Here is a 13,587-nt window from a genome sequence, read left to right as displayed (position 1 = left end):
ATTGCTGTGACTAATCTGTGTACTAATGCTGAAGTGAACTTCACGGCTTCTACCATCCTACCCCTCCTTCTTCGTTCCACTCTCCGCCTCCCGGCGCCTTCCCTCCCCTTTCTTGCTTCCCTCCCTCATCAGCTCTGCGCTTGCGCGGCGACCCGGGTGCTAGGCTATTTAAGCCCCGGAGAGCCGTCTCTCGGTGGGAGTATTAATATTTAAAATTTTAGATAGTCCGCTTTGGTGGATCAGTCATTTTAGTTTGTTAGACGTAGGAGCGGCATGGTATCCGGTGAGCATGGCGACTTTTGGTTTATAATCTAACTTCGTTGCGACAGAAGGTGGCTCTGTCTACTATGTGAAATTTCTGGTTAACTTCTTATCTTGTTTTAAATTTTCTGATTCGGACGCCACCTTGTAAAAATTTGGTACGGTGCGTTAACGAACCCAGTACGCTGCAATGCAATGTACGATAATGTGGAAAATTGATAAGAAAAATGTTAGCTTTACATAGAAACACATATATTTATTTTAAAATGTGCAAAATAATTTCAGCATAAGTTGCACCCAAAAATAAAAAAAAACTTAAATTAAAAAAAACATAATAATGTATTAAGATTATTGAACTTGTATTAATTCTAATTTAAATTTAAGCTTCTTTAACACTTTTTTTTATAATTTATGATATATTTATTGATGTGGAGCCAATATGGAGCTAAATATGTTATTTCCTACAATAACAGATCAAATTAAGTATTTTTTTTGTATGTTGTGCTCTCTAACATTAGCTAATCGTAGGGCACCCAAAGCGCCCGTGGAATAGTGATAAATATAATGAACATTTGAATCTGTGCTTTAAACCGATGATATTAGCAGCAATTTACCATAAAATAAGAATATAATATAAAAATTCAAAAGTGCGTAATACAATGAGGCAAATCCGCCAAAAATATTTCGGGCATACAAACATATATTTTTATATACATAAAAGACAAAAACACCAACGGTTTTTGAATAAAATTATTAACTTCAAAAGATATATGCATATTTAAAAAAAAATTAAATTGTTTTGAAAGGGCATAAGTAAAAAAATTCAAAATATCATCAAAATATTCCTAGTGACGCAAACTTGGAGTTCCATTTTTCGTTTAGAGCTCACTCCTGAGATATAGACCTTTTAAGTAATTATAAGCATAGTTATTCGTAAGGTGTCACTTTAATTTAATAATGAAGGCGTGTTTCATCTATGTAGCTCTAATGAAAATGTTACTCAATTGTTTGACTTCCATTTTCTATTTTATAAACAATTCTATTGAGCAGGTTACTATTTGTGCTTCGTGATACACTTGTGTCCAACGTATAAATGTATTATTGGCGTTACAGAATCAGTGAGTGATGAGCGTAACTATATATAGGATAGCCTATACAGTTTTTGTACGAAATTTCGACTATTTATTCGCGTTATTTTTGACAAGCAGTATACTGCTTACTTTCTGAGTGTGATTTGACGATGAATAGGGACCGGAAAAATTCGCGGGTTCAATGACCTGCAGGATGAACTCCATAGTTCTACGTACACTCGGTCAAATGTCACCCACTCATTGGCTGCTGTCTTGTGAGACGTCCCAACGTAGCAGCCTGTGATTCGATAAAGCTTTGGTTGGGTGTTTCTCATTGGCCCAGCGTCATCCAGGTGAGTTGTGAGCCAATAGCAGAGGCAGCACTGAGGTATAGCTATTCGTATTTTAGCATATCGCGAAATGAATTCGCGAATTTTTTCCTGTCTCTAACGATGAATAATCTGACTAGTTCCCGAGAGCGTGGTCCAGGCGAGAAGTGACTGCAGGGCTGCGGAAGGCTCTCGGGTTCTACATGGTTGTGAAGGCTAGCCTGATGGGGCACGACAATGAGAAGTACCAGGTTGTAGCGCGGGCATGCCCGACCCGTGCGGGCAAGGTGAAGACCACCCCCCGCCTCATAGGCAACCCAGGGAGGTAGAGCGACCATCTGGTTGGTCGCGGTACGCGTTGGAACAGTGCACGCTGCTTCGCGCGTTCTTGGAATGATTCTTGCGATGGGTAAGACCGACTGAAGAGGATTTGTGTTTGTCTGTTTGTGCTTGATGACGGGAGCAGATGTCAGTTTCCGAAGCAGCAACTGTTTTGTCTTACTGTGTTCGTATGTGCTGTCGTCGTTGTGCTGTCCAGAATATTTGTGAAGTGTTACCGTTGGGTTTGCCTGTTTGTCGCTGTGTTGTCCAAGGGTTTTTTTTTTTGACGTGACAACGTCTAATAAATCGATGAACGCCGGCTGCACGCACGAAAAAAGGATGACTCATTGTCCCGTTACGCACATTGTCCCGTTACGCTTTGTCCCGTTACGCTCATTGTACGCTCGATTGGAACAACCATCGATTTGACTTTTTCGAGGCACATTAAACTTGAAACACTCCCATTCGTTTCCTACTTTTCCTATCATCGTCCTATCCTTAACAGAATAACACAGATTGGAAGAAGTTAAACAGCAAACATGTATAAAAGTTATAGTTAAAATAATCTCTTCGTTAAAGTAATAAACATATTTGAATTAATGAGTGCAAATAAAAGTAAATTTATCAATTAAATTGTATATTTCATTTCACTCCTTCTTTGTATCCATACAATGTAGTGATAATTCAATAAAAATTATTCAAGTTTATTAATAAAACTATGCAATCATTTCATCAATGTTTTGTTACTGTATGGCGTTGTTACGTTAAACTCTCGTCCGTAAACTGACTTTACAGACAACCAATTTTTTTAAGGTCTTTATTTAATGTTCTTATTGTAAGTGCCTCATTGTTGTCTCCTCACTGTGTTCGTCTCTTCTGTGAAATTTTTCTTACTAATTCTTTCCATGGACTAAATGTGCTGTCTATGTTTTTAACTTTTGATATCTGCTGAATTTGGTTTGTGTTCTGTGTTTCTGCGTATTCGTATTGTGTGACAGTTATTAAGGTTTCTTATGACAGAGTGTAACTAATAAAGAATATGCTTAATTTTTTTTTTTAAATTTAAGCTACTTTACGTCCGACTTCGGGACACTGAAGCAGTTCTCAACTTTTTTTTTATCATGAAACACTATTCCTAAGGTGTTGAGAACGAGGAGTAAGTTGTCAAATATTTGACGTTAATGCCGGAAGTTTTTCTTTCGGAAACTTCCTGAAAGTGAGTTTAACACTCCGTGTCGGCGAATTTTGCTTGCAGTTGAAATATTGACGTCGTGTTTTCATAATTTGCCTGGGCTGTCATAATATTTTTAGATGAGAATTTCTTTCTGACGTGTAGTTCAGTTTAGAAATTGTAATATATATATATTAGGGTGATGCTTAAAAGACCAAAAAAAAAATATTTTTATTTTTGCTGTAGTTCACCCTACCATTTTGTTCTACCTGATGAGAGAAACAAAATATATTTTTTTCAATTTTTTTGGACAATTTTTAGGGGTTGCTACCAAGCTTTGAAGTTATAAAAAATATTGCAAAATTAAAATTTTTTAAAAAACAATTTTTTGTAGGGAATTAATATTTTTTATTACAACCTAGTTGTTTGTGGTTGTTCAGTATAAAAATGTTATTAAAACCTAATTTAAATGCTAAAATTATCTCTATTTGGTTTTTAATTACATAATAAAATAACTGGTAAATGGTAAAAAAAACACAATTTGGCAAATAATTATTTTTATTTTCATTTCCTTACAAATAGATATCAAACATGGTCTTGTAATACTGTGATAGAGTTTCTGAAATTATATATATACATACATATATATATATATATTCTTAACGAACAGTATAAATTTTTGTTTTAATGTAATGATGCAATAAAAATACGTACAGACACAGAGTCTTTTAAAAACTATTCAAATCAAACCTAACCAACTGCTATAGTCCACTAGGCAGACAACAATCTGGATTTTTTGTAGTCTGGATACTTCTGCCTGAATGATTTTACAAGTAATAAAATGTACTGTTTCTGGTCTTCATTAAGAGTAAGAATTTTATTATATTCTTGTATAAGGGACACTCCTCTCTCTGCAGTATCATTTACTACCTTGAATGACTTCACTATTTCTTTCATATTGACATATTCTTCGTCTTTATTCCAATCTTAAACTTTTTTTCCAATAAACTTTGAATCGATTCCGGCGATGGAAAAGAATCGTTTTGTATTACTGCTGACAAAATCCTCCAGCCCTTTCTTATTAATAGTGTCCAGGTCAACAGTGATGCGCTTTGGAGAGAATTCAGCTCCTTCTTTATTCAATGCTTCCACCATTTTTTTCTTTGTTGCATTTGCAACGTTATCATCAAAAAAAGATAGAGCAATCAGTTCTTCAGAAATGTACCATAAATGGCCACAAATTTTGTTCAATGCCTTTTTTGCTAAAACACTGTTGACTTCCTCATATTTCTTCAGCTCTTTAAGGAGCTCTAAATCGTTTCTTGGTGCCGAACATGCTGATGGAACTTGGAACCAAAACTTTATGTAAATAATGACCGAGAACATACAGATCTCAAGCAATCCTTTTTCTTCGAGCTTCGTGAATTTAAATTGTTCTCTAAATAAGAATATTTTTAGAGAATAAATTGATTTGGCCATCCATCGAGCACGGTGAAGACCTGCAGGCTTCTTAAATGATACACCTTTTTCTGGAGCTCCTCCTAGAAATATTATGCTTAGCTGCAACAGTTCCTTGTAGTCATCTCTTGGCTGATATTCACTTAGTTGTTTTTGAGAAAAGGCAATTATTTCATCTTTAAGATTCTTTATCCTGCCCATAGATTCTACATCATTTTCAATTGTTAGATATTCTTCTTTATTGAGCGATGACCAACATTTCTGGAATCTCTTGAATAACAAATTATCTGGCCCTGAAGAAGGTCCTAATTGGTTTTGTACGATGGATTCGAGCATTATTTCCATAATATGGTGCCTACATGGTAGCCAAAGCATTTCTTTATCCATTTTATGTTCAAGTAAAATACAAGCCCCTTTGCGTGATCCAGTATTAGATGCAGTTGTATCAAAACACATACTCTTCACTTTATCAATTATACCCCAGGAAACGAGAGAGTCATAAACTGCTGATGCTATTTTTTCACCCTCTCCAGATTCAAGTTTTGGTATGCAAAGGAGCTGATCCACTCCTTTCCCTGAAACTAAAACTGGAAGACGATCGACTACTTCCTGTCCTGTAATATCTTCTAACATTTTCCCATCCCAGTGCACAGTTAAAGGTACAGCAGCTGAAAACTCCTTTTTTATATATTCTGCTATGCTCTGTCTGCATTCAACTCGCTGGTGGCGTATAGAAGAAAAATTTAGATTATATTTTGCAGGATCACATCCCAGCCGATTTAAAGTGGATGTAAGGACAAGAGCTGCTTTGCGATCACTTATTTTTGCAACATCCAAGCTTGTAGTCAATTCTCTGTTAAGCAGCTTTTTTCTTCCTCTTTTCTTTAGTCCTATGTTTTGTATTTCTCCAGATTTAGATGTTGAAGGCCCCTCAAAGTCACTGTCGTAATCATGTGAGGATTCATCATCGGAAGAAATGCTAGGTATTTCTGATTTACACATGATTGCCTTAATACTGTCACTTTCTTTTGCCTTAAGCACCTCCATTCGAGCCTTTTTACACTCTTGCTCTTCTTCCTTCTTGGATAGTTTCTTGTCAATGCCACCTATTTTCCCTGGACGTCCTTTTTCACGCTGCAACACTAAAAAGTCTCTATCTTCTTGAATTTGAATCATTTCCAGTGCCTTTGCATGCGCTACATCAAATAAGTAATCTAAATTGTAATTCCATGTTTCTTCTTTTAGTCTTAATACTGCTGATCTTTTAGATTTGTTCTCTTTATTTTTCTTCAGATTCTGCCACTCTTTGAATAACTTTTCTACTTTATCAACAACATGTATTTGCTGTCTGGTAGGTATCCTAGCCTTATTCCAAACGGCTAGCAAATATTTAGAGGTCGAATAAGCAGCTTCACGAATCTTTTGCTTTACTTGTTCTTTATAATAAAAAAATACGGACAGTACTTCCCGTTTAGATGGAAGTTTGGTATGAATGAACGTTTCAGACATCTGTCCGACCAACCATATTTCTGTCTTTTTCCTTGTAGAAATTGCAGAAGAGTTTTTACTATGTGCCATGGTAAATACTAATAGTTATAAAATTAGTAACCATAAATTATATGACTTTTCAGTTTAAATTCATAAATTTGCAGCCTACATAGATAAAAACTTTTCAAGTAAATAATATTTTTTAGTTTGTTATGTAATTATTTGGTTTACTATTTGAACAATGAATACAAAAACACTTACTATGAATTCACCAACCAAAATCACTTTCAATAACCAACTTTAACCACACTCACAATCATAATTACTTTTAAAAACACTCTGGATAAGCTACATGAACAACTGCACAGATCAGACAGGCACAGTGCCCAGACAGGTACTGACAGGCAACTCACACATGACCTCGGCTGAGGGTTAGTTGGAGGGGTGTAAAGGGGGGGGGGGGTTGTGGTGGGGGGAGGGGTGAGGGGTGAGGTTGCTTGGAGGGGAGTCTCAGCACGACAATGTTCCCTTTAACGTGTAAAGTGGTGGTTGGTTGCTTAAGTATTTTAAAATTACTTATTTCCTTATATTAAAAGTTCATGTGCTGCAATATTGGTAATTTTATAAACTTTAAATGCTGGTAGCGACCCCTAAATTCGCTTTAAATACAGCCAAAAAAATTCTAGACCATTTTACATGTGGGAGAATAAAAAGAGAGGGTGAACCATTAATTTTTTTAACCTTCATTTTTAAGCATCACCCTAATATATATATATATATACACACACACACACACACACACACTGAAATGCATATTTGTTACCTCATAAATAATTGTAAACATACATTGAAAGATTGTTTACAGCACTGAGATTTATTTCGGCACAGTATAGTAAATAATTATCATTGCCTTGTCCGCGCCACTACAGGTGATCTTTGTTTGTTCCAGTCTCCAGACCCGGAGCCCACGCCTGACACAGACACTGGTAAGTTAACTAACAATCTTGTTCCGCATTTTTACAATAACGCTTTTTATCCTATTTTTCTGAGGAAAAACCACTAAAGAGATCATCTTTCCGTCTGTATTTATGCATACACAAGTTTGGGAAGTTGGAAAGCATAAATTAAAAGGGTGGCAGGGATTAGCCAAAACAGGCCATTTCTGTACCAATAATATGTCCGGAAACCCAACCCTGCAAAGTTATAGGCGTGAACAGTAGCGCGCAAATTTGAATTTCGCGCGTAGTTGGTATCACTTAATTGGCCGATAGGATGAACAATCAGAGCGCAGTGATGTTCAAACCTCCGCTTCGCTACTGTTCGCGCTTGTGACTGATTGTTTTCGCATTCCCTGCCACCCACTAAATTAATGCCCAGGAATTTACGAACTTTTGTAAATGCAGATGTGTGCGTCTCTAGTCATTTTACTTCCGTTCAACCAATTTCGATTAAATTTTGTATGAAAATGTTTTTCACTTATAGATTTGACCCCTTTTTTTTTTATATAATTGATGGATATTTTCCCCAAAAGATATCACTTCACTTAGACCATAAATTATAAATCCAACAATAACTCGTTCAATACGCAATACATTAAAAAAATGGAATACAAATAAGTTTCTAGAGCGCATTTGTTTAAACATGGCAATTCATATTAATCCACTTTAACAATATATGCATAAAATATTAATTGTTTTACATAATTTCTATTAGTTCGAGTTAAATCAATAATATTTACAGATATTTGCATTGCACTCGATTTTTAATCTTATAATAACCATAATTTGAAAATAATTTTTTGGATTTGTTCTTATGAAAGTCATAGTTTTCTATTGTATTTATGGATTACACACAGCAATATTCAACTGCTTTAAAATCAAATCTTTTTTTAAATTACCAATGATTTTTACCTACTCCTAAAAACATATTTTATGAATTAATGCCTTTGATTTACAGTGAACCGTAATAATGTTCCAAAAATTTAGGAGTGCAGTAAGTTCTAAAAAATAAATAATATATTGTAAAGGTATTATATAATTTGTGATGTTCCTGAATCAGATCTTAAAAACTGTGTTTTGGATCAAATTTTCTTTTAAAAATAACAATTTACCTTTCAGAAATAGTAATTCATTTTCCTACACTTTTAAAATAACACTTACTAAACCAAAATGTAAATATTTCAGAAAAAATATGATATCACACGAATAAATATTGGCTTTTTGTAGAAACTTATTGTTTTTATTTGTTTTTGGTTTATATTAAATATGCAGGAAGTAGATGACTCAGCATATGTGTGTAACCCATAGTACTATAAATAGAGTGATAGTGTACGATAATTTACATGGCAGTTTTTAATGTTTGCACGACAGTGAATGGTAATATTAATAATTGTATTACTGTAGTCTGACTATTATTATTGTGATTAAGTACAATAATTTTTGGAGTTTATAGTGTCAACAACTGCTTTCATACTGTATGATAGTATAAATAACAAAGTGTAATATTCGACAAATTTTCCATAATGTTTGGGATTTTGAATATTTCTGCTTAATTTAGGATTTTTGTACTTCCGATTTTTTTTTCTGTTTTATTGGTATTTAAGCATTTAGAGACATTTCTGGGCATCTGAGTAATGTTTGTGGATCTGAAAACGCAGTGAAGGCGTGCCCGGGCGTGTGCGTGGCAGAGCGCATCGCCGACTACTGCGAGGCCGTGCTGAACGTGCCCGACCTGTGCAAGGCCGGACTGCGCTGCTGCGTGTCACGTGACGTGTACGGCGACTCCGAGACCCCCAACCTCATCGTCATGAACCGCAACTCCACCGCCGGCTCCGTCATCACCCCGCCCCCCGCCACCACCGCCTCGACCGCGGCCGTACCCGGCGCCTCCACCAAAACCACCACCAGCACCGCGCGACCGCGCCCGCCCGCCCCGCTGCGGCCTTGCAAGGGCGAGTGCGTCACGGGGCTGTTCGCGCTCTTCTGCGACGACATCGACGCGGAGGCGTCGTGCCCCGACGACGGCAGCTGCTGCATCACGAGCCCGGCCACGCCCGCCCCGGCGACCACCACCACGACGACGACCACCCGCCGGCCGACGGCTCCCCCGCTGCCGCGCTGCCCCGGCTTCTGCCTGCTCAACATCATGGCGGCCTTCTGCGAGCGGCCCTCGGTGCTGATCCCGTACACGTCGAGCTGCCAGCGCGGGTCGGTGTGCTGCGACAACACGCGCAGCGCCGGAGCCGGGGCGTCCCACCACGCCGTGACGCCGTCCAGGCCGCGGCCCGGGAGCAGGCCCCCGGCGACCACCACCTCCACGACGACCACCACCCAAGCCCCGCGCGATCCCCGGCCTGACTGCCCCGGCTCCTGCATCGTCACCTACCTGTCCTTCACGTGTTTCCGTGAGTGCTCGCGTAGCCTTGTCATGGCAAGGCTTGCGTTGAATATGCCTTTATTTTCATTCTAACTTACTCGAAACTAATATAAACGGAGTGACTTATCTGCCAGTTTATTATTAAAACAAGGATTAAAACAGCATTAAAAGTCATAGTAGTAGGGAATCAATAAATTTCATTAATATTATTAATGTTGTGTATGGATTTGCGCGAATTTGCAATTATTTCCCGTGATTTTCAGTAATTGTCTGTTGGCCCACATCATAAAATATTCACATTATTTTTACTTTCCTTTAAGCATGAACGAATTAACTTAGGTTCGTAATTATGTTTTTATGTGAATTATTAGCCAATGCATTATTAAATGCCATTATTTACATAGTTACAACACTTTTCTTTTTCTCAGTTTTTACATAATAGGCTTTTGAAATCAAAAGTTTGATGTTAATCATGATCAAATAACCTCAAACAATGTGACATTGTAGTTTAAGTTACATGTTAATAACTAAGTTGAAGATATCGTGATTTTTCTTTGAAAAACGAAATATTCTAATTTTCCTTACTTGTAAACATAAAAATAGACAACATTATACGATGATGTTTTCATCTTCAGACTCTTTTCAGAACTATCAGATAAATGTAAAAAGTGAAAAACTCTATTATCACATGAGTCATTTTCGCTGTCATTAGTTTTCATTGATATTATTTACCTAATAAATGATAGGCACAAGCTTTCAAACTTTCATCCTGCAATTTAAATAATCCTGAATAAAAATGTGTTTGGCCAGGTTTTTTTTAGAAGTGTTTCTTATTACAATATGTATTTAAATATTATTTATATGCTCATTTGAAATAACTTCAGATATCCAATAAACCTTGACGGACACGATGTAAGCAAGTCGGGACCGGCGATGGGTAAGAGGCGCGGCGACTGCTTGCAGGGAACGCCGAGATGAGCGACCTGTTCCAGTGCAAGAAGTCGGGCACGCAGTGCTGCGCCCCCAAGTCCACCATCCGCGAGCACCTGGACCAGAAGAGCGGCTCCGCCTCGCAGCGGAACGACACCGCCCCTGCGCCGTACAGACCGGCCGGCGTGCTCCACCAACCCCAACACCAGCCTCTCTCGCGGCCCTCCCCAGGTGAGACACCTGCTCCCACGCGTCGGCATCACAGCGAGACCTCACTTCTGTGGTCGTGCACACAGGTAACCTCCAGTGTTTGTTCAAGTGAACAAATATCTACCGGTAAGATGCTCGATGTAGTCGTCACGTCATGAGTGCATATAGGTCCATCATCAAGCATGCTCCTACCACTGGAGAAAAACACCATCCTCCATTTTTGGAATGAGAATAAAGTTTAGAACGATGATCTTCCTATTCAGGAGGCACAGAGAGATTGTCAATTTACAGCGGTTGGCTTCAGACCATATGGAACTAACCAAAATTTTTCAACAATAACCCATTCTTCATCAATAAACCCACCATAAGTGTTAGTGGTGTGCGCACGTGAATAGGTAACTCCTTGGTGAGGGATCTGGTCCCGTGCCAGGAATAGCTAGTTCCCGTGCCGACTCCTGGTGCGAGGAGGTGCGCAGAGGAAGTGCAGGTCCTGAACTTGCAGGCTCGGTGGCGGAGGTCGTCAGCTCGACCACGCCTCGCCCGCACGTGTACAGCAAGTACGTGTGCGGCGTGAAGGGCACGGCACGTGGCGGCCGCGTGGTGGGGGGAGAAGACGGCGACCCGGCGGAGTGGTGCTGGCAGGTGGCGCTCATCAACTCGCTCAACCAGTACCTGTGCGGCGGCGCGCTCATCGGCACGCAGTGGGTGCTCACCGCGGCCCACTGCGTCACCAAGTGAGTGCTCGCCGACTCGCTCGCCTTGCTCTGGTCACATTTCCCCGAGATGTGGTTTCCATCACCAGATGTCTCAAGCGAATTGCACACATTTAAGAGTGCTCATTATAGCCGCTGAAAACATGTGCTCCAGTCTAGTTTCGAAGGTTATTTTGGTGTTGATAGGACTTTATGTCATCTGGTTAAGTTCAGAGGCTTAAAGCTTGGAATATATATATTAATATAAATAGAGTATTTGAAACTTCTTGGGTACCAACGCAGTGCCCATAAATTTGGGTTATCCCAGGGTGAAAGGATCAATGCTGCAACCATTGTCACATGGACATAATGCATTAGCGATTATGACTATAAAGGCAAACATTTATAAAACCATTACAGAAAATACGTTAGCAATTATATGAAGAAAATCATTGTAGTCCTTGAATATAAAATATATTCGTTATTACATTCATAATTTCAGCCTGCATCACATCTGTGTGCATGTTCGTAAACGGCCAAAGAACACACCAGGTACAATGATGCTGACTGTGTGTGTTGCTAGCATAGTGCGGTCGGGCGACGCGATCTACGTGCGCGTGGGTGATCACGACCTCACCCGCAAGTACGGCAGCCCTGGGGCGCAGACGCTGCGGGTGGCCACCACCTACATACACCACAACCACAACAGCCAGACCCTGGACAACGACATCGCGCTGCTGAAGCTGCACGGACAGGCCGAGCTGAAGGATGGCGTGTGCCTGGTGTGTCTGCCGGCGCGCGGAGTCAGCCAGGTGGCGGGCAAGCGCTGCACCGTCACTGGCTACGGCTACATGGGCGAAGGTATATGAACACTCCACCTGATGACGTCCGATGGTCCATTTAGTTCCTCCTTCCTACCTAGTGTCTCTGCCGGAGTGCTGCGTCGCCGAGGTGATGGGCCACCTCTTCACTACCACCAGCTACCACTATATGGGCCAAGGTAGAGTCACTTCACCATCCTATACTTCTGTCAGGGCCAACCATCTGACTCCTCGGGAACTGACAGTATTTCCCGAAGAGGCTCTTCTGGGGATCCCCAATCATCAAAGTGGTATTAATCGAGGTGGTACGTGCTAATAGTGCACAAAACTGTGATAGGTTATTGAATACTTTTCTGAGGGTTCTGACTCTCATATCCTCTGGCTGGTGCATTTATAATGCCTAGGCTTATAAGTATGAGCTGACGAGCATGACCTTTAAGGCTCCTGCCTTCCTGGGCACACATACGGAGTTTGCAGAGCTTCATAAAAACCCAGGTTATTAAGAAACGGTTCAATATATCCAAAAGGTGTGTATTTATGAAAAGTATTTAAGAATATGCTGAGGGCAGATGAGTAGCTATGCTTCCGGAATTTTATTTTAAATGTATTTTTATAAGAGTGAAAATAGCTTAAAGTGTGTGTTTTCAAGGAAAATTTCAGGCACGAAACACCTAGAACAGATTCTTAAAAACTCTCAAGGGCTTTGAATTACACTTTTATCTTCATATCTCCACCATATAAAGTTATGTTTAGTGCTCATATCTCATAGTTGCCATATGCACGACGAGAAGACTTCACAACCTTGTGCCTAGAGACGATACCGTGCTAGAAGCACCAGCGAGCATCGCACTTATCATCCTACCTCACTACCACAAATACACCCTTGACTAGGCGGATGCGAACACCTTAAGGAGCCTAGCCTGGAGTCTGTTCTGGGCCTGAAGTGGCTGTAACTACTAGATGTGGGGGAAACAAAAGGCTTCGGCCAGGGTGATCTCCAGACCCAGGCCGGGGTCGATGTGGGTCATTGTTCTCTGACAGCTCGGGAAAGCATGCAAGTGCCTTACAACATTAGGTGTACCATGGCCCGCAATGGAATATTTCAGTTATGCATTGTGAACCAAGCCCGAAGGAAAATGTCCTTCGGATAACTGACAGTGCAGAAAGCTGTAATGCAGCTCCTTTGCTTTCCTGGAGTGACAGCACATGTAAGGAAAACAAGGTTTGTTGTGGATTGAAGGCTTAAAGAGATGTGGAAAATTAATAAAGGCGCAACACAATAACATACATTGTTGCCTGGTTAATTGTTGGCGCTGATTTAAGTAATACCAAATAATTTCCTAATTATTTTTTTTAAATTCTGATGAGTAATGCATGATAATCTTATGACTATGAGAATATATTTACTAGTTCTAACTTTTGGTTTCCGTCTGAAATGCCTGCTGTGGTATATTTTAAGGA

At 39.7% G+C, this 13,587-nt stretch overlaps 1 protein-coding gene across 1 annotated transcript in view; it reads left to right on the top strand.

Moving 5' to 3' along the window:
• LOC134541981 (protein masquerade) overlaps window positions 1-13,587 on the top strand; it is a 37,662-nt gene that overhangs the window by 17,790 nt on the left and 6,285 nt on the right. Inside the window, exons 3-7 of the mRNA XM_063385753.1 lie at window positions 7,048-7,084; window positions 8,755-9,501; window positions 10,437-10,634; window positions 11,116-11,347; window positions 11,889-12,166. Of these exons, the coding sequence (XP_063241823.1) occupies window positions 7,048-7,084; window positions 8,755-9,501; window positions 10,437-10,634; window positions 11,116-11,347; window positions 11,889-12,166 (1,492 nt within the window). The remainder of the gene's footprint in view (window positions 1-7,047; window positions 7,085-8,754; window positions 9,502-10,436; window positions 10,635-11,115; window positions 11,348-11,888; window positions 12,167-13,587) is intronic.

Source organism: Bacillus rossius (assembly GCF_032445375.1).
Source record: "Bacillus rossius redtenbacheri isolate Brsri chromosome 4 unlocalized genomic scaffold, Brsri_v3 Brsri_v3_scf4_2, whole genome shotgun sequence".
In the NCBI taxonomy this organism is placed as follows: Eukaryota; Metazoa; Arthropoda; class Insecta; order Phasmatodea; family Bacillidae; genus Bacillus; species Bacillus rossius.
This window is presented reverse-complemented; position numbering and strand designations above follow the sequence as displayed.